The following is a 22,824-nucleotide window of genomic DNA, read 5'->3' on the forward strand; positions in this document are numbered from 1 at the left end:
CGGCCTCAGACCAAACACTTGACACGTGCTAGCTGTGTGACCTTGGGCAAGTCACTTAACCCTGATTGTCTCACCAAAAAAAAAAAAAAAATCAAATGAGTGGTAGAAAAAGCATTGGGTAAAAAAAAATGAGACAAATGCAAGAAAATCATGAAAAGACAATTAACTGTGTTAAAAGAGGCACAAAAACATACAGAAGAAAATAATACCTTGGGACAGCTAGGTGGCACAGTGGGTAGAGCATTGGCTCTGGAGTCAGAAGGACCTGAGCTCAAATCTGGCCTCAGACATTTGACATTTACTAGCTGTGTGACCTTGGGCAAGTAACTTAACCCCATTGCCTAACCAAAAAAAAAAAAAAAAGAAAGAAAGAAAGAAAGAAAATGATACCTTAAAAACAGAACTGACTAAATGGGAAAAGAGATACAAAACTTCATTAATGAAAATAACTCCTTAAAAAGCAGAATGGTCAAGTGGAAAAAGATGTACAAAAGCTCCCTGAAGAAATAATTCCTTAAAAATCAAAACTGGGCAAATAGAATCTAATGATTCCACAAGACATCGAGAAACAACAACAAAGAAGTTAAAATAAAAATAAATAGAAGAAAATGTGAAATATCTAATTGGAAAACTAACTAATCTTGAAAACAGATTGAGGAGAGGTAATTTAAGAATTATTGGATTGCCTAAAAGCCTTGATCAAAGAGAGCCTAGATATCATATTTCAAGAAATTATTAAGAAAACTTTCTCCATATCCTATAACCACAGGATAAATTAGAAATTGAAACAATCTACTTATCATCATATAAAAGAGATCCCCAAATGAAATATAGGAAAATTCCAGAGCTCCCATGTCAAAAAGAAAATACTTCAAGAAGCCAGCAAAAATGATTACAATACTGGGAAGCCATAGTCAGGACCACAAGATTTAGCAGCTACAGGTGCTAAAGGAGTTATATGGCTTGGAATATGATAATCTGGAAGGCAAAAAAGCTAGGATTACAATCAAGAATAAACCACCCAGTGAAAGTGAGCATATTCCTAAAGGGGGAAAAATGGTTAATTAGCAAAATAGAGGACTTTCAAGCATTCCTGAAGAAAAGGCCACAGACTGAGTAGAAACTTTATCTTTCAAATACAAGACTCAAGAGATGCATAAAAAGGTAAACATGAAAGAGAAATGATCAGGAAATCAATAAGGTGAAACTGTTTACATTCCTATTTCAGAAGATGATACATGTAACTTCTAAGAACTTTATCATTATTAGGACAGCTAGAAGTGTTCTACATAAACAGAAGGCACAGCAATGAGTGGATTATGTTGGGATGATCTAAAAAAATATTATATGGGTGAGAAAAAGGGATACACTGGAAGAATTGTAAGGGAGACAAAGAATGGGAAAATTATCTCACATAAAAGAGACACAAGGAAGACCTTTCATAGTGGAGGTGAAAATGGTGGTAGGTGGGTGGGTGGGAAATGCTTGAACCTTACCTCATCTGAATTGGTTCAAAGAGGGAAGAATATAGTCAACTCTTAACTTTCGCTCAACTTTTGTGTGTGGGAGTAACATTCTTAGAAAATGGCACAAAAGTAAAAAATGCAAATGTTGGTGCATCAGACATATGGGGAATAATGGGTTAGGTTCCCACAACCATCCAGAACTGTAACTATAATCTTTTGCTAGAGATTACTGAAAATCATTTTTTTCTGGATACAGTTCTTTACAACAAAACATTAATTCTGATAATATACACTTTTCTTAACATAATAACCATGAAAAAATCCACAAAATAAAGGGGAGAGGAGAAAGCAGATGGAAGGGGAGGGGCAGGGGCAGTGATGTCAGAAGAACCCTGAGGTAAAAAAAAAAGGGAGGGAACCTGCCTTTTCTATTCTCACTTTTGGCTTCTAGTTGCATTGTTCCCCAAGGAAAAGCACATGCCTCAAGGTGAGTCCGTAGACCTTGGTCCAAGTTCAGAACTTCTACTTGGGGATGGCTGACCCAACTCTACAGAGGTTGGACAAGGCAGGTGAGGCTGGGCTGCTCTGCCACTCTAAGTGCTGGACCCTAATCAAGCACTTGAGAGGTTACTTTAGCATTTTGTGGAGTGGATTCACAAACACCTCTAGAAATAATTTCCTCTGTCAAAGGATATGAACAGGTGGATTTCTGATGAAGAAATGAAAACAATTTATAGTTACGTGAAAAAATGCTCTAAATAATTATTTATTAGAGAAATGCAAATTAAAACAACCTTGATATATTATTTATACTTTTTAGAGTAACTAAAATGATAGAAGGGGAAAATGACAAATGTTGGAGGGCATGTAGAAAAATTGGGACACTAATTTACTGTGGGTGGAACTGTGAACTAAATCAATCATCTTAGAGAGCAATCTGGAATTATGCCCAGAGTTATTAAGTTGCCTATACCCTTTGACCCAGCAATACCACTATCAGGTCTGTTTCCAAAGATGATTAGGGAAAATGGAAAAGAACCTATATATTCTAAAATATTTAAAGTAGCTCTCTTAGTGGTGTCAAAGAACTTGAAACTGAGGGGATGCCCATCAATTGAGGAATGACTAAACAAGTTATGGTATATGATTATGATGGAATACTTCTGTGCTATAAGAAATGAAAAGCTTATTAGATAAATGTTAGCTATGTTAGAAAAAATACAGAAAGATTTGCGTGAAATAATGAAGAGCAAAATGAGCAGAACCAAGAGAACATTGTATACAGGAATAGCAATTTTGTTTTAAGAATGACTTTGAGTGACCATGTTATTCTCAGTATTACAAATACCGAAATCAACTACAAAGAACCTGTGAAGGAAGATGCTATTTGCCTCCAGAGAAAGAAGTGATAAATAGAAGTATGTAGAGTATGGTTTTAAACACACACACACACACACACACACACACACACATTTGTGTCTAATAGTAACCATCTCTAGGGTGGGAGGGGGAGTTACGGAAAATATGAAAAGTACATTGTAGAGAACAAAAGAAAACTTAGAAGGAAGCATAGGAAAACAAGGTAGCTTAGAGTAAACAATGTGACATGTAAATTCATGGGGTTTTTTTTGGATAATTTATTTATTTTTAGTTAAATTCATAGTTTTATAGCAAATTCTCTTTGTGGGTTGTGCTGTGTACATGCAAATGTTCTTTTTTGTCTTTATATATTTAAGTTCAAAATGAATAAAAAACCCCCTCAATTTCCTCCTTTTGGCAGACACAAACTTGCTCCTAACACCTCTCATTTTTTTTTCTTTACCGCACATAGACATAAATGTGTGGGTTTGCTGATGTAAAAGTAAAAATGAGGTCACAAATAAAATCATGCAAATGTTTGAAGTTGTAAAAGTCAAACATGGGAATGTTGAGGATTGATTGTATACACACATTCAATTGCATATAGAAATCTATCTTATTCAACAGGGAAGTGGAGAGAAATGGCTAAGTGAAGGAAGTGGTGATAAAAAGGAGGGTAGAGTAAGGGAGGCAGCGTTCATATGCAAAACTGACTTCTTAGGAGGGACAGGGGATGAAGAGAGAGAAGATAAAAAGAAGAAAACTGAATGGAGGGAAATTTATAGTTAGTAGTGATAACTGTGAATGTGAATGGGACGAATTCACCCATAAAAGAGAAGATAGCTGAATGGATTAGAAATCAGAATCCAACAATATGTTGTTTACAACAGAGAGACATATACAGAATTAAAATAAGGAACTGGAGCAGAATTTATTATGCTTCAGCTGTATTAAAAAGGCAAGGATAACAATCAAATTGGTCTATTTCTATTTGGTTTCATATAGTTTTTTAGTTCTCCCAACAGTTTTTGTCAAATAGTAAATTCTTATCATGGAGGCTGAGGTCTTTGGGGTTATCAAACACCTGGTTACTGTAGTCATTTACTACTGTATCTTGTATACTTAATCTATCCATTGATCCACCACTCTATTTCTTAACCAGGGTCAGATAGTTTTGACAATTGCTGCTTTATAATATAGTTTGAGATCTGGTATTGCTAGGCTACCACCCTTTGCATTTTTTTTTAAATTCCCTTGATATTCTTTACCATTTGTTCTTCCACTTCTGTTTACAAATGATAGAGAATCCAAATTCTTAAAAGAGAAGTTAAGTGAGTTACAGAAAGAAAAACACAACAAAACTATACTAGTGGGAGACTTCAACTGTCCTCTTTCAGAACTTGATAAATCCAACAAAAAAATGAACAAGAAAGAAACTAAAGAAGTGAATAGAATCTTAAAAAGTTAGATATGATAGAAGAAAACTGGATGGGAATAGAAAAGAATGTACTTTGTAATTCATGTGAAATGAGCAGAACCAAGAGAATATTGTACACAGTAATAACAATATTATATGATGATCTACTGTGAATAACTTAGATATTCTCAGCAACATTATGCTCCAAGAGAATTATGAAGGACTTAATGATGAAACATACCGTCAATCTCTAGAGAAAAAACTGGTGGAGCCTGAATGTAGACTGAAGATAATTTTTTTACTTTCTTCATATTTATTATTATTATTATTTGGTCTGTATTGTCTTTCACAGAATGACTTATCTGCATTTGTGTTTTAAATGACTATACATGTATAACCTGGGTCAAATTGCTTACCTTTATCAATGAGGGGAAGAGGGAAGTAAAGAGAGAGAATTTGGAACTCAAAAAAATGTTAAAATTGTTTTTACATGTAATTGGGGAAAAATATTAAATTTTAAAAAAGAATGAAAACTTACTAAGGTAAAAAATAATTGGAAAATGAATAACTTAATCTGAAAGAATGAGTTGTTCAAAGAACAAATAAAAGAAACAACAAATAATTTCACCAAAGATAATGACAACAATGAGAAAACATACCAATATTTATGGGACACAACCAAAGCAGTGGTTGGGAAAACTGTATCTCTAAAGCATACATCAATAAAAGGGAGAAAAAGAAGATCAATGAATTGGACATGTAATAAAAAAAATTAACAATGTATTATTGTTAATTAAAATGAATAATTTTAATAAATTATAAATTTGTTACAAATTACAAATTAACAAATATCAAATTAAAATTAACAATATATTATTAGTATAAAATAAACAAATTAAAAATGCCTAAACACCAAAATAGAAATCCTAAAAATTTAATGAGGGATCAATAACATTGAAAATAAAAACAAAGAAATATTGAACTAATAAATAAAATTCGAAGTAATTTTTATATAAAGTCAATAAAATGGTAAGCCATTGGTTAATATGATTTTAAAAAAAGAAAGAAAAAAGACAAGTTAGCAGTATCACAAATTCAAAGTGTAATTGTACCACCAATGAAGATCAAATTAAAAAAATATATTAGGAGTTATTTTTCCCAATTGTATGCCAGTAAAATTGACAACCTAAGTGAAATGGATGAATATTTATTAAAATACAAATTGTCCAGATGAACAGAAGAGGAAATAGAATACTTAAATAACTTCATCTTAGAAAAAGAAATTGAATAGGCTATCAATGAGCTCACTAATAAAAAATCCTTAGGATCAAGTGAATTCTAGCAAACAATTAAAGAATAATTAATTCCAATACTATATTAAATATTTGGAAAAATAGGCAAAGAAGGAATCCCACCAAATTTGTTTTATGATAAAACTATAATGCTGATACTTAAACCAAGAAGAGCAAAAGTAGAAAAAGAAAATATAGACCAATTTCCCTAATGAATATTGATGAAAAAAATGGAAATAAAATACTATCAAGGAGCTCTCAGCAATATATCACAAAGATTATACGCTATGGCCAAGTGGGATTTATATCAGGAATGGAGGCCTGGTTCAATATTAGGAAAACTATCAGTGTAATTGACCATATCAATTAAAAAAAACCCCAAACATAAACCATATGATTATCTCAATAGATCTAGAAAGAGCTCTTGATAAAATACAATACTCATTCCTATTAAAAACACCAGAAAGCATTGGAATACATGTAGCTTTTCTTAAAATGATAAGTTGCATTTATTTAAACCCATCAGTAAGCATTATCTTTAAAGGGGATCAACTAGAAGCCTTTCCAAGAAGACCAGGCAAAGATGTCCATTATCACCACTATTATTCAATATTGTACTAGAAATGCTAGCTATAGCAATAGGGGAAGAAAAAAATTGAGGAAATTAGAATAGACAATAAGGAAACAAAACTATCACTCTTTGCAGATGTTTTTACTTGCAGAAATCTAGAGAATCAACTAAAAACTAGTTGAAATAATGAATAACTTTAGCAAAGTTGCAGGATTTAAAATAAACCCACACAAATCATCAGCATTTCAATCTGTAATCAACACAGTTCAGCCAGAAGAGATAAAGAGAGCAATTTCGTTTAAAATAACTCTACACAATATTAAATACTTGGGAGTCTACCTGCCTAGACAAATCCAGAAGCTATACACAATTGTAAAATACTTTTCACACTAATAATGTCAGATCTGAACAATTGGAAAAATATTAACTCCTCAAGAGTAGTCTGAGCCAACATAATAAAAATGACAATTCTATCTAAGTTAATTTACTCATTTGGTGTCATACAAATGAAACTACCAAAAAATTTACTCTATAGAACTGGAAAAATAATAACAAAATTCATCTCGATGAACAAAAGGTAAAGAATATAGAGGGAATTAATGGGAAAAAAATGTGAAGAAAAGTGGCCTAGCCGTAGCAGAACTCAAACTACATTATAAAGTAGTAATCATCAAAACAATCTGGTCCTAGCTAAGAGATAGAGTGGTGGATCAGTGAAATAGATTAGGTATGTAAAACATAGTAGGTAATGACCATCACAATCTAGTGTTTGACAAATGCAAAGATCTAAGCTTCTGGGACAAGAGCTCACCATTTGATAAAAATTGCTGGGAAAACTAAAATGCAGTATGGCAGAAACTAGGTTTAAACCAACATCTCTCACCATGTACCAAGATAAGGTCAACATGGGAACATGATTTAGACATGAAGGGTGATACTAAAAGCAAATTAGAGAAGCACGGAATATTTTACCAATCACGTCTATGAATAAGTGAAGAATATATGACCAAACAAGACATAGACCATTATGCTATATAAAATGGATAATTTTGATTATATTAAATTAACAAGGTTTTGTACCAACAAAACCAATGCAGCCAAAATTAGAAGGAAAACAGAAAATGGGGGAAATTTTTTTGCAGCAAATTTCTTTGATAAAGGCCTAATTTTTCAAATACATAGAGAACTGAGTCAAATTTACAAGAATATAAGTCATTCCCCAATTGATAACTGATCAAAGGTTATGATAAAGAAATCAAAGCTAACTATAGACATATGAAAAAATGCTCTAAATCACCATCAATTAGAGAAATGCAAATTAAAACAATTTTAAAGTACCACCTCACACCTATCAGATTGGCTAATACAGCAGAAAAGGAAAATGGCAAATATTGAAGAGGATTTGGGAAAATTGGGGCACTAATGTACTGTTGGTGGGATTTTGAACTGATCCAAACATTCTGAAGAGTAATTTGGAAATATGTCTAAAGGGATATAAAACTGTGCATACCTTTTGACCCAGCAATACCACTACTAGGTCTATATCCCAAAGAGATTAAAAAACAAAAAGTAAAAGGACCTATTTGTACAAAAATACTCATAGCAGCTCTTTTTTTTGATAGCAAAGAATTAGTAATTGAGGGGATGTCTATCAATTGGGGAATGGTTGAACAAATTGTCGTACATGACTGTGATGGAATACTACTGTGGCATAAAAAATAACAAGCAGGATGATGAAAATAGCTGCTTAGTTTGTTGCTATATGAAGAAAACATTTTTGATAATTATTTAATCATGCACTCAATACTTTTAATAGAAGTGAAAATGTTTTTCTGAATCAAAAATTAGATAAATTTGGCAGCCTAATCCTTTATAAAAAAAAGAAATGAAATTATAGATTGTCTTTTAGTGATAAAGCCATTTTTCTATATAGTTGGAGACTAAAAATTTTGGTCATTAGGTTTTATATGAAACATATTCCTAAAGTTGTCCTACAAAGAAAATGTTTTCATCTAAAAATGCTTTATTTTCATTAATTAACCTCATATTAGGATCTTGTTAGTAGAAGTATATACTTTTCTAATTTTATTCTCAGGAAACACTATGTTTCAATCTGTACTATCAGGACTACACATTGAACATATGGTACTACAATGCCAGATAGAAAACTTGAGTTTTATTCATCATTAGAAGTAGAAGCCCTGTGACCAAAAGAAAATTGAGGGGCTGACAAAATTCTGTCTTTTGAAAAAAATGAGTTGTTCAGTGGATGCAGTGAACTGTCCAGCTTACCTTTCTTATCTATAATGGTGAGCAGAAATGAGTCAGCACCTTAAAAGATATGGGTGAAGATTGGAAAACAGTACATGGATCACATAAACAGCGATGCAAAGAATTTGACTTCTTTGGTTTCCCATCAAAAAGGGAAAAAAAAGGTTTTAAAGTTCCTATTTGTTTTACTTTTCCTTGTCTATAAGAAACTTTTAAAACACTTTTTTAGGAAACATTCAAAATTAAGGTAACAAAATGTAGATCTTTTAATAGAAAGTTGGGTACAGCAGGTAATTCTAGGGAATGCTTTTCCCCCTTTTAATCTCTATAAACTAAAATATGTTTGAATATTTGATGTTTTCATCAAAACAATAAAGTATATGGGCCCATTAAGCTTTCTAAAGACATCTCAAGAGAAAAAAGAGTGGAGTAAAATATGGAAAACAATTTATACAACAACAGCAAAGTTGTAAAAAAAATCTCAAAAAAGTTCGAGAATCCTGACTAATCACAGTTCCAGAAGATTGGTGATGAAAAATACTACCCTCCTACTAAAAGAGTGGTAATGAAGTAGGATGCAGAATGAGACATATTTGTTAAAAAGGCTCTTGGAAGGATTTGTTTGCTTGAGTATGAATATTTGATATAAAGGTTTTATTATTTTTTTCTTACAATTTGGAGCAGAGACTGTGAAAGAATAGCAATAGGTCTATCAAAATGAAAAAAGAATAAGAAAAATCATATATTTAAAGGGAAAATAAAGCTGAGCATAATACAGATTTGCTGCTTTGTAAACAATCTTCTTTTTCTGTTATACTTTGAATATTATTATATTCCATTCTGGAAAGTAATTTGGTACTATGCAAGCTATTAAATAGTGGCTCTTTGAGCCAGCTAATAGGCTTCTACTAGGCATATGAAACAAAGGGATCAAAGAAAAAAGAAAAGGACCCGTGTGTAAAAAAATGTTTGTAGCAGCTTTTTGTCATGACAAAGAACTGGTATATGAACGGAATGGAGTACTATTGTGCTCTATGAAATCATGAAGGAAATGGTTTCAGAAAAACCTAGGAAGATATATGTGAACCAATGCAAAATGAATTGAGTCGAACCAGGAGAACAATTTATACAATTGTTTACCAACAACTAACAGTAATATTGTAAAGATAATCAACTGTGAAAAACTAATTGTGATCAATACAATTCCATAGGACTCACAATGAAAAATGCTATCTATTAAGAGTGCAAATTGAAGCATATTTCTTTTTTTTTCCTTCCTTCTTTCCTTCCTTTCTTCTTTCCTTCTTTCCTTTTGAACATGTTTAATGTGGAAATTTGATTGACATGACTTCATATTTGCAACGGGCTTTATGTTTCTTATCTTTTCAATGGTTGGGGAAGGGAGGTTGAGAGACAGAATTTGGAACTGAAAATAGAATGAAATTGAATAATTTTTTTAGAGAAAAGGCAGCACTTTAAAGGACAGTACCTTACATCTTCAATGTAAAAACAGTCAACTTTTTTTAAAAGATGAGACTTTTTCCACTTACAATACTAATAATTTAAAATTTAGCTTTTGTGCTTAATTTATTTCTGACAAAAGGACACTATTCTTTTTGTCAAATGGCAGATTGAAATTTAAGTCAAGAAATGATCTAATTGTTGCTGCCTACTTTGGGTGAATTATTTAAGAATTATTTGTGTTTTCTTTTCTATTGGACATAGAAAATAATATTTTCTAGGGATGTCCTGAACATTTTGTATAAACATGCATACTCCTAGGGACTTGGAAGTTTCAGAAATAATGAATATTATGATAATAATAGCTAACATTTATATAGCACTTACTATGTGCCAGTCACTATGCTATATATTCCAAATACTCTATCAATGTAACCAGTTTGTTTCTTATGAGACAAGGAAAATATAAATTACTAGATAGAAGGGATTGCTTCAATTTGGCTTTGTATCCCCAGGGTCTAGTAAAGTTTATCTAACAAAATAAGTACTTCCTTAATAAATGCTTGATGAAATGAAATGAAAAGGTTTAGCCTACTTGTTCTTGGCTCTGACTCCATTCTTGGTGAACTGAATTAAAATAGATATAGTTAAAAAGAGCATAATTTTCATCATGTAGCATTTAGGGTTATGACCCCCTTTGGGGTTTTCTTAGCAAAGATGTTGGAGTGGTTTGCCATTTCCTTCTCTAGTAAATCCAGGGGATCCATTCTGCCAAGCAATCAGAGTTTAAGTGACCTGCCCTGGGTCACACAACTAGGAGGTGTCTGAGGCTAGATTTGAACTCAGGTCTTCTTGAGCTCCAGGACCAGTGCTCTATCTACTGAGCCACCAGTTGCCTCCAACATTCTTTATACTATATTTAAAACAGAAGACCAGTTTACAATAGGAAAAAAATGTTTCAGTACTTACATTTGAGGACAGGTTTCTCTCCAATGTTCAGAATATTATTGACAGCATTAGACAAAGGTTCATGAGGTATAGACTCTGCAAATAGGTATCCAGAATACCAAGAACATATGGAGGCAAAAATAAGGAGTAGTCCCTTAATGTAATCTAGGGAAAAACAATAAGATTTTACTATATAAATTCATGACAAGCAAGATTCATTAGGTAATTAACTCACATGTCATCTTTCCTATACTTTATTGGGGAGCACTTTGTCCTACTCATCTATAGAAAGTGTAAGCTCTCACTAATAAGATATTTCTAATGATATTCCAAAAACTTTCTTGGAGCAACAGAGACTTTCATGTTTTGACTGGTTTTGTTACAGATAGTTTGTGTACAAAGCACGAAGTAATACTGATGAGAAAAAAGTTTGTTTTTTTATTCAAGGAAAAGCTTAAATTCATATTTGCTTTTTTTTTTGTCTAAGGCCTACTTCAAAGTTACAGTGTAATCAATAGTGTATAAATGCAGCCACTGTACAGAAACACATAGGACTTAACTACTTATACTTTTAAAAGCAGCCATCCTCCCAAAAAGTTCTCATTAACAACAACAACAACAACAAAATCAAAATTGTCGACTTTAATTTATTAGTTATTTGGAATGTCATGGAAAATACAGAATCTTGAGCTGAAGAGACCTCAGATGTCTAGTTCAATCCTGTATTCAATAAAATACTTCTCTACAGCATTCCAACAGCTTCTGTTGAAATATCTACGTTAATGAGAAACTCACTATCTCAAAAGATAGTTTGCAGTTTCTAGAAAGATCTAATGGATAGTAACTCTTTGACATTGAACCAAAATCTCCTTTCTGTAATTCCTATCCATCAGTCCTCAGGTATATATAATTAGGGTAGGTACTAGACTGGAGATTTCATTGACATAACTCCCTGGTGAGGAAATTCTCTCTGCCATTACAAATTGGGACTTTCTTTGTTATTTATAGTCTTAGAGAGAGTTGCCTACAGCACTGACAGCCTAAGTAACTTGCTCAAGGTCAAATGGCTAGTAGTGTCTATGATACTTGAATCCACTTACTGGTTTTGAGATCAGCTTTCTACTATACATATACTTACTGCTTCTTTCAAATAATTGAAGGCCATGAAACTAACAAAGCAAATATGAATTTAAGTTTTTTCTTGATAAAAAACAAATAATTTTTTCTCATCTATATTACTTCATGCTAGATACATGAACTACCTGCAACAAAACCAATTAAATCATTATAGCCTATGTTATTCCAAGAAATTTTTTTAGTATCATTAGAAACATTTTATTAGTGAGAGCTTACAATTTCTATAACTAAGTAGGACAAAGTGCTCCCCAGTAAACTGTAGAAACAACGATATGTGGGCTAATTACCTAAAATGGCCTCCTAAGTATTCTCTTCAGAGTTTATACTATATCATCATTACTTATTCTGAATGAGAGACTATTAGAGAGGGCAGAGAAAAACACACAATAAGGCAAAAGATCTTATACCACAATAAAAGACCAGTCATTTTTGTCATGTTGATATCCAAAGAAAGTTTAAAAAATAAAGATAGTTTTACCTTTAGCACCCATGTCCTGTTAGAAGTGTTTTGACAGAAATTATGTCTCTGAAAATCTTAGAAATGGTGCCTAATGACAGCAGGATCCAGGCCAAGTTTGTTTTTAGCTCAAAAGCACTTCCATGAATAATAATACTCTGTAGAGACATAAATTCATTGTTGGCAGAGTCGTGAACTGATTCAACCATTTTTTAGAGCAATTTAGAACTATGCCCAAAGGGCTATAAAACCATGCATATCTTTTGACCAAGGAATACCATTACTAGGTCTGTATCCCAAAAGAGATAAAAAACAAAAGGGAGAAGGGCATATGTGTGCAAAAATATTTATCGCAGCTCTTTTCTAGGGATAAAGAAGCAGAAATTGAAGGGTTGCCCATCAATTGGGGAATGGCTTAAAAAGTGGTGGTATGTCATTATGATGAAATACTATTGTACCATAAGAAACAATGAGCAGGTTGCTCTCAGAAAAACCTGGGAAGACTTGCATGGGCTGATGCAATGAAATGTACTGTGTACAAAGTAACAGTAATATTGTAAGATGATCTGCCATGAATGACCTAGCTACTCTCAGCAATATGATGATCCAAGACAACTCTAAAGGACTTATGATGAAAAATACTACCCATCCCCAGAGAAAAAAAATTGGTAGTGTCTGAATATAGACTGAAGCATACTTTTTTAAACTTTCTTTATTTTTCTTGTTTTTTTTTTTCTATGTTTTTTTTTGACAACATGTCTATTATGGAGCAGCTAGGTGGTGCAGTGGATAGAGTTCTGGCCTTGGAGTCAGGAGGACCTGAGTTCAAATTTGACCTCAGACACTTGACACTTACTAACTGTGTGAGCCTGGGCAAGTCACTTAACCCCAATTGCCTCACCAAAACCAACACACAAAAAACACAACCTGCCTATTATGCAAATGTTTTGCATTATTACACATGTATAACCTATATTGAATTGCTTGCCTTCTCAATGGGGGGAGGGGTAGATAGGGAGGAGAGGGAGAATTTGGAACTCAGAGTTTTAAAAATGAATGTTAAAAATTGTCTTTACATGTAACTGGGGGGAAATAAAATATTAAATAAAAGGTTAAAAAAAGAAAAAATAATACCCTGTAATAAGTATAGTAACCAACCTAGTTAGAAATACAATTAGATAATCATTTCACCAGACAAATAAGACACCTCACATTGGGTGCTCTCTAAAATATTATGATTATATTTACTGAATAAGGTGTTCAATTTCAGACCAACTGTATTGTATAATAATTGAAGTGTATTGAAGTATATTTTCCTGCTCTAAAAATGAATCTGTTCAATTATTCAGAATCAAGCAGTATCTCAGAAGAAACACTGCAGATATCAATTTGCATCAGTAAAATAAGGATAATGTACAACACTTACTCCACAGGTTTGTTAAGGGAAAATGCTTTATGAATTGGAAGGTACTATATACATGAGAACTATTATTAGCGAACACAGCATTAGAATTAGAGGGGACCTCAGATGCCATTTAATATAACCCACACTTGAAGAGGTATCCTCTATAGAGTACCCAGCAAGTGATCATTTAGCCTTCTCTTGAACTACCTTCCAAGGCAGACTTTGGATAGCTCTAATTGTGACTTTTTCCTTACATAAAAAAGAAGTCTTGTCTGTCTTCAACGGACCCTGCTCTCCCCTCACCCCTTTGCTCTTAATTCTACCTTCTGGGGCCAAGAAGAAAACAGTTAATGCCTTTTTAACATAACAGTCCTTCAAATATTATCATATCCATCATCCCAATTATCCTCCAGGCTGAACTTCCCTAATTCCTTCAAGTTATTCTGATATGATATGGTCTCCAGTTTTCTTTTTGGACATTGTCCACTTTCTTTGTGTTGTTCCTAAAATGTTGTCTTCCTGAATTAGAACAACTCTCTGGGTATGGTATGACCATACTAGACTCTACTTAATAATATAGCTTTTTGGCTGCCAAATGATCTCTCTGAGCTTGTATATCTATAACTCCTCAGATTTTTTCCACATGAACTTTTTTTTGTCTATCTATGTCTCACTCACTACGTATTGGTGAAGTTCATTTTTTGAACTAAAATAAATGACTTTATTCCTTCTAAAATTTTTTTTACTTATTAAATAAAGTTCATTATTTTAGCCTATGGAGTTTTTAAAAATCCTAAGTATTATTCACTTTTTAGCTATCATTCTCATCTATTAATTTAATAAGGATACAATCCATACTATCATTAAAGTCACTGATAAAAATATTAAACAACCTATTAATTGATTACTCTGGATTTGGTCATTCAACAAATTCTGAATTAGCCTAACTATAATAACGCCTAGCCCACATTAATACATTTTGTTCATATGAATGGTGGCATTCTCATATGCTTTATTGAATTACAAATATAGTGGCATTAAACTATACTATAAGGAAGTAATTATCAAAACTATCTGGTGCTAAGAAATAGGAAGGTAGATAAATGGAATAGAGTAGACATGTGATTTACAGCAGCAAATATACATAATACCCTTGTATTAGACAAGTGTAAAGACTTAAGATTTTGGAAATAAGAATTCTTTATTTGGTAAAAATTGTTGGGAAAACTGGAAAGCAGTATGGCAGAAACTGGGTGTGGACCAATATCTCATACAATTTACCAAGATAAGGTCAAAATGGATACATGACCCTAGATATAAAGATATATTTTACACATAAATTAGAACATGGAACATATTATTTTTCCTCTTTTATGGATAGGTGAATAATTTATGAATAAATGAGAGAGAAAGAGCAAAAGTGGGTATAAAATAATTTTGATTATACTAAATTGAAAATATTTTGTACAAATAAAATTAATATAGTCAAGATTAGAAGGAAAGCAGAAAATTGGGAAACTTTTTTTTTGTAGATAATCAGATAAAGGCCTTGTATCCAAAACATATAAAGAACTTTGTCAGTTATATAAGAATAGGAGTCATTCACCAATTGATAAATGGTCAAAGGATATAAACAAAGAGTTTTCTAATGAAGAAATCAAAACAATTTATGTCATATAAAGATACTCTAAATCATTACTGATTAGAGAAATGCAGATTAAAACAACCTTGAGAAATCATTTTACACTTACCAGATTGGATAAAATGATTGAAGGGGAAAATGACAAATTTAGAGAAGATGTGGAAAAATTGGGATACAAATTCATTGTTCATGCATTTGTGAACTGATTTAACCATTTTGGAGAGCAATCTGGAATTGTGCCCAAAGAGTTATTAAATTACCTATACTCTTTGACCTAGAAATATCACAACTTCATCTATTTCCAACGATGATTGGGGAAAAAGGAAAAGAACCTATATGTTCTAGAATGTTTGCAGCAGCTCTCTTTGTGGTAGCAAAGATCTAGAAATTGAGGGGATGCCCATTAATTAGGGAATGGCTGAACAAGTTGGGGTATATGATTGTGATGGAATGCTACTGTCCTTTAAGAAATGATGAGCCCATTGATTTTAGAAAAACATGGAGAGACTTGAATGAAATAATGAAGAGTGAAACGAGCAGAACTAAGAGAGCATTGTATACAGTAACAGCAATATTGTTTTAAGAATAACTTTAAGTGAATAAGTTATTTTGCTTATTATAAATACCCAAATTAAATAAAAGGACAAAAGAAGAAATATGCTATCTATATCCACAGAAAGAACTGATAAACAGAAATATATACACACACACGTATCTATTTATGTGTGATGGTAGCCATCTTGGGGGGGAAGAAAAGAAAAGAAAAAAAAGAAATTTACAAGATAATTTTGTTACATATTTGAAAGGAATAGCAAGTTGTACATAGTTGATTTGAAGTTTTATGCACAATCTTCCTTTTTATTGTACTATGTTATGGAAATGCTTGTTTTATTCCATAAATTAAAAATAAAATTTAGAAATTATATACTAGCAGTCTAGGAACCGTATTAAAAAAGGAAATGAGCTCTAGTATCAAATAACCTTAACAAAATTAAAGGTCTTAACAAAATCCTTCAAAAGTTCCAATTTTATGTAAATAAGATTATCTATTTCACCTTTTGTGATCTCCTTCATCCCTTTTTAATTAAGAATTCTTCCCTCTAGCCATAGTTGTGAGAAAGATTATGGGAGAGGGCTGCTAGAAAGGATAATGACAATATAGATATGTGTTTTATCTCCTCGCTGTTGCTTCCATATCCTCCTTCTAATACTATCAAACAGCTGGTTCCCTTTTAATGTTCACTCCATGAATCTATATGTTAACCTTTCTAGTCTCTGGTTGAAGTGAAGCTCAAATAGGTCATTCTTCTCATTTCACAAAGAGTGCACCACTTGACTCAGAGTATTATCTCTTAATTCTTCCCCCTCCCCCAAATTATCAAGCATTGGAGGATTCTGAGAAGATTGAAGAATAAGGCAGGAAAGTACCTGGCTCACTCAAATCCCCCCACAAATAATTTAAATAATGTCTCAAAGTAAACTTTGAGTGGCAGAAATAATTAAAAGTTGGAGTAAAACAGTTGTCCTCCTAAGAACTTGGGAGGTCCTTAGGAAAGATCCAATCTTCCAGAGTGATGGTCTGGCCTGATTGAAGTACAGATACCTCCAGGAAAATACTGCTGAATCATTAGATAAGAAGCCCTGGGGGCAGTTGTGTTGGGTGGCAGCCTCAACTCCAGGAACTTTTGTCTCACATTTAGTGTGGGACTTGGATAGCTGATCAGGGGAAGATAGAAGAGTACTGGGCCCCAGTGTACTGACCAGATGCAGTCCCAGACTGTTGCTGTGAAGTGGAGTAAGCACACACTGGTGAATGAGGCAACAGGGGGGTGGGGGCCCTACTGACTATGATCATTCACAGGAAAACAGAGTTCCTGGTTTTGGTTCCATGGCAAAGGAGTGAGCAGAGGTATGTAGCTGTGGGAGGGACCACAGGGAGCAAAAGGATTTCACAGTGACAATATTGCTGTGGGTTCTGGCAGTGGTTCAGTGGCAGAGAGGAGTACCTGAAGTTAAGCTCTCAGATAGAGCTCAGAAAACAATAGCATAAAAAACCTGAATTCTGAGACATTCTCCCCCACACCTGGGGACTAGAGACTGATGATGAGACAAAGTTACTTGCCAAGAAAGCCACTAAAAAATGAGTAAGCAAAAAAGAAAGAACCCAACCCTAGATACTATGGGGATAGAGAAGATCTGGGTTCAAACTCAGGAAAAGAAAACTTACAACTTAATAATAATTTAACCAGAAAAAGCTATTATAATTCTAAAAGGCAAAAATTAGTCCTTTAAATAGGGAGATGATACATGCATCCCCTCAGGACATTATTATCATATGGAGGTCATAGAGAGAGTCAAATGAATCAGAAAGCTTTGGGGAAGTTCTGTTTTAATAATACTAAAAACAACAAAAAAAGAGAGACAAAGAGAAAGGAAAGATGAGGCAAAGCATCTCACTTCATGGTATTCAACCATATATACAAATAAGGAGGAAGGAGTGGGTGACACTTGATCTTCGTTCTTATCTGAACTGCTCAGTGCGGGGTGGGGGGAATACTATGTATTTATAATAGGGCATAGAAATATATTTCACTTAACAGGGAAACAAGAAGGAAAAAGAAGCAGGGAAAAAGGAGAATACAGAGTTTAGATTAAGAGAGGGATTAGTCCTAAGCAAAATACATTCTAACTGAAGACATAAAAAAAATTTATAGTAGTTCTTTTTTGGAGGTGGAAGAATGGGAATCTAAATGGGAATCCCTATAAATCAGGGAGTTGCTGACTAAATCATGGTATATAAATGTGATGGAATACTGAGGATAGTTGTAGAGAAACCTGATAAGACTTGTATGAATTAATGCAAAGTGAAGTGGGCAGAGCAAGGACAACAATTTATATAATAACAACATTCTAAAGACAATCAACTTTGAAAAACTTAGAACCTCTGATCAAAACAAAGACCAACCATGATTCCAGAGGACTAATGATGAAACAAGTTACTTGCTTCCTGATGGAAAGTTGATGGACTCAGTGTGCAAAATGAGATGCTTCTGGGGGAACATGGCCAATGTAGTCATTTGTTTTGCTTGATTATACATGTTTGTAATGTGGGTTTTCTTTTTCTTTCTTTCTCAATTGTGGGATAGGGTTGGGAGGGAGGAGAGGGGAACAGAAGGAAGATTCTTGTTAATTGAAAAAAATTAATAGAAAAAATAATGGAGCTGGACAAAAAAAAAGAACAAAAAAGGAGTTCAACCATAGTAACAGATATAATATCCAGTTTTCTTATAATTTTTAGAAAATGATATAAACTTTAAAACTGCTTTCCAGTTTTCCCAGTAAATTTTTTTAAAAAAATGTTTTTCTTTAAATAATTTCTATTCTGTTTTTCAAATAATAGATTATTAATCATTTTGTTCCTAGTTCTAAGATCCTTATTTGTTCTAATGATCTTTTAAAAAAAAACAAATACCAAATAATATTGATGATTAATTCTTGATAGTAAAAATTGAGGTCTGAAGTGCTATTCCCCTTTATTCCTTTTTCCCATTATTTTCCTGGAGATTCTATATCTTTTTGCCCTTCCACATAATTTTAAAATTATTTTCTCAAGCCCTGTAATATATCCTTTTGATAATTTGGTATGGCACTAAATATATAAATAATTTAGGTGGTAGTTTCATTTATATTATATTGATATGAGCAAGGTGTAAGTACCTAATATATCTTCAGTTATTTAATCAATCTTTATATCTTTAAGGAGTATTCTGTAATTGTATCTCTATAATACTTCAATACTTTAAGGGTCTATTAAAGTTATTAAAAATAGGGACACTTTCAGAAGCAGGCTGACCAAATGTGTCTGCTCAAAGGACTGAGCCTGGAAGGAATAATAAGGTGATCCAAGCTCAAGGGTAACATTCTAAGAAACACATAGCAGTGCACTGAGAAAGAAGCAAGTTCAGAAGAAAGTAGTAGTGATGTGGCTCAGAACCCAGGAGCAGAGTGGGGTCTCAGTTCCAGTTTCTAGTCCTGTCTGATGCCTGCAGAGGAATAGTCAGGTTAGGAATCCCAGACCGAAGGAGAGCTTATAGCTCTTTCATTCTGTACCAACACTCTTTTCCGGCTGGCTGAGGCCAGCAGCATTCTGCTTTTACTCAGACCAGGGGTGCAGCACTTAAACTTTGCCCTGGATCCTACCACTTTGGGAACGTTGAAAGGTTATATGTAGGTCCCCAGCCTGTCCCTGAGATTCTGAAATAATGTAACATTCATTGCTTTAAGAAAGCAGCAACAGACCTAGTCCAGATTTTACCTCCAGAATTGTGTTGAGCTCAATCCTAACAACAAGTATGAAGTCAGGAAGAGGGAAGGAAAGGGGATAAGATATTGCTGTCATCGTCATCGTCATCATCATTGTCATCATCCCAAATTGGGTGAACCTCTTTTCTCCTCCCCTCCTCCATGATCATGCAAAGATTATTGGATTACTGGAAGTCAGAACTCCATTCCAGTCCCAGATTCTTCACTGAGCTGTATGACCTTAAGCAAGTCACTGAGTTTCTCAAAGTTCCAATTTCCTTATCTATAAAATAAGGAGGCTGGACTAAATAATTTCTAAGGTTCCTTCCGTAGCTAACATTCATTTATTTTTTGTCATACCTAAAACAGCTAAGAAACCAGCATGCTTAAAACAGAGCAAGAAATATAACAAGCGTTTAAAACATATTGTACAAAAAGAAAAAAATAGATAAATCAGAACTTAACTAAACTTTAAAGAGCAGATCAAGCTATTTTGGAAGGAAACAAAGGCAGCTACTTTTTTTTCTACTTTTCATTTCCACTTCCCAAAACAGGTCACATGAATATTTATTTTTAAGAGCTGGAAGACATCTAATGAGACTTTTCCTCAGATACAAACTTGATATCTGAAAGCCTCTTTCAGCTCCGATATTTTGTGATACTATGAGCCCAGGTCACCTGACTTCCAGTATGGTGTTCCTTCCAATACCACAGTGCCTACCATGAAGCTTAAATAAATACTTTATTTATTTATTCACCCAAAATTCTTTTCTTTAGGGTATTTTCACAGTGCTTCTACCAAATGCTAATAAATTACAATGATTGAACTTCAGATTTGCTCACTTACACTCACTTATAATGTTGTCAATTCTACTATCTTTCTTGTATCCTTTTAAGATGGCCACCTCCACCCAAGGACCATATTTAATTGCCAAAAAGAATTAGGAAGAATTATGAATCATTTCTCTTTGATTCGCCAGTGCTGAGCTCCTACTTCCTTGCTTTCTATTTTTCAAGGCAAATGTTATTCTTGCTGAAAGATTGTTATTGTTTGTCTTTTATAAACCCTCTTCCCTCATTATTGTCCTATCTACCATTCCTGCTGGGGGTAGGGAGACAATATTCAGCCACTAAAATGGAAAAGACAAAAGGGTATGAAGGAATACATAAATAATATTTTTGTCTTGTTAGGGCTTAGAAAATGCTAACCTACTCTGACATCTTTCACTGCTCCCTTCTCTTTTCCCCCTCCTTTTCTAAGGTTCATCAACCATGCATAAAATACAAGACCATGTAGTTTAAACATCACAGTTCCCAACTTCTATCTACCATCATCTCCTTTCTGAGAGTGGGTTTGGAAGTGGAAGGGGAGGAGGGAAGGTTTCTCCCCAGCATGGGAGCAGCCCAACTGGCTTATCTACCATCTGTCCAGTTCTCTCTTCTTATCCTTCTGTCCCCTCCTCTTCTTCCTTTTCTCTAGCTCTAGTTTCTCTTTCTCTTTCCTCCTCCTCCTCTCTCCCTCCCTTCCCTATTCCCTTTCCCTCTCTGATTCCATTCTCCTTTCTCTGCCCCTCCCTCTCCTCTATTCCTCTTGCTCTCCTTTCTTCTCTCTTCTCCTTCCCTCTTCTTTTTTTCCTCTTCCATTTGGCAGGAGAGGAAGCAATGTTGAGGGGGAGGAAAAAATTATGAAGAGACTCACACTCACTAATAAACCCCGATCCCATCTTCTAGGGTCGTGTCTAACTGCTGTCCCGTGAACAGCCCCAAGACTTTCCCTTGTAGCTGCTGCTGCTGCTGCTGCTGCAGGTGCTGCTGCTGTTCCTGGGTTGCCTAGCGCTGTCCCGGATGTGTTCCAGGACTTTGTTCTTTCATACGTGTGGGGTGGAGAGAAAGGGACCTCCTCTATCTCTTGACACACCCCGAGGGAGGGAGAAGAAGGGTTGAGTCTGTCAGAGCAGGAAAAGGTATGTGGAAACGGGAAGGGTGAATCGTGAAATTGTTTGGTGGAATGTCTCCCTTCGGACTCTCTTCGGCCTTCCTTCTACTTTTGAATGGTGGCAACCGAGTCTCCCATATGCTGTCAGTTGAATCTCGTTTGCTTACTGAGAAGCAGAAATTGCCCAACTTGGCAAACCCCATATGATAATATTTTAGAACCTTTTATTGTAATAACACTTTAGAGTTTGGGAAGAACTTTTCATTTATCTCTTTCTGTCTTTTAAAAAAATATTTTATTTTTAATTTATGGAATAAAATAAGTATTTCTATAACATAGTACAAAAAAAAGATTGCACATGAAACTGCAAATCTGCTATGCACAACTTGCTATTCCTTTGAAATAGATAAAAAAAATATAAATTACTTTTTTCCTTTTTTTCTTCCCTACCCTGCAGATGGCTACCATTAGACACAAATAGGTATGTGTGTGTGTGTGTGTGTGTGTGTGTGTAAAATTAGTCTATGTATTTGTGTTTATTAGTTCTTTCTCTGGATGCAGATGGTGTCTTTCTTCATATGTCCTTTATAGTTAATTTGGGTATTTATTATAGTCAAAATAACTTCACTCAAAGTTGTTCTTAAAACAATATTACTGTTACTGTACACAGTGTTCTCTTGGTTCTGTTCATTTCACTTTTTATTATTTTATGCAAGTCTTTCCATGTTTTTCTAAAATCATTGAGCTCATCATTTCTTAAAGCACAGTAGTATTCCATCACAATCATATACCACAACTTGGTTAGCCATTCCCCAATTGATAGGTACCCTGTAATTTCCAGTTCTTTGTTGCCATAAAGAGGGCTGCTATAAACATTTTAGAACATATAGGTTCTTTTCCTTTTTCCCTAATCATTTTTGGACATAGACCTAGTAGTGTTATTCCTGGGTCAAAGGGTATAAGTAGTTTAATAACTCTTTGGGCATAATTCCAGATTACTCTCCAAAATGGTTGGATCCATTCACAATTCTACCAACAATGAATTAGTGTCCCGATTTTTCCACATCTCCTCCAACATTTGTCACTTTCTCCTTCAATCATTTTATCCAATCTGGTAAGTGTAAAATGATATTTCAAGGTTGTTTTAATCTGCATTTCTC

At 33.8% G+C, this 22,824-nt stretch overlaps 1 protein-coding gene across 2 annotated transcripts in view; it reads right to left on the reverse strand.

The window, feature by feature from the left end:
* The window catches only part of FAM3B (family with sequence similarity 3 member B), a 57,061-nt gene extending 35,513 nt beyond the window's left edge, over positions 1-21,548 (reverse strand). The window contains exons 1-3 of one of the 2 annotated variants that reach the window (XM_027843667.1): positions 21,434-21,548; positions 12,401-12,537; positions 10,807-10,950 (exon numbers count right to left, since the gene is read on the reverse strand). In XM_027843667.1, coding sequence (XP_027699468.1) covers positions 10,807-10,950; positions 12,401-12,413 — 157 coding nt within the window. In that variant the 5' untranslated portion in view covers positions 12,414-12,537; positions 21,434-21,548. Of the gene's footprint in view, positions 1-10,806; positions 10,951-12,400; positions 12,538-21,427 lie in introns of both variants that reach the window. The other variant, XM_027843666.1, reaches the window with a different exon arrangement.
* Positions 21,549-22,824: the final 1,276 nt, after the last annotated feature.

The sequence above is a fragment of the Vombatus ursinus genome, unplaced genomic scaffold, assembly GCF_900497805.2.
Source record: "Vombatus ursinus unplaced genomic scaffold, bare-nosed wombat genome assembly UNPS02014924.1, whole genome shotgun sequence".
NCBI classification, from domain to species: domain Eukaryota; kingdom Metazoa; phylum Chordata; class Mammalia; order Diprotodontia; family Vombatidae; genus Vombatus; species Vombatus ursinus.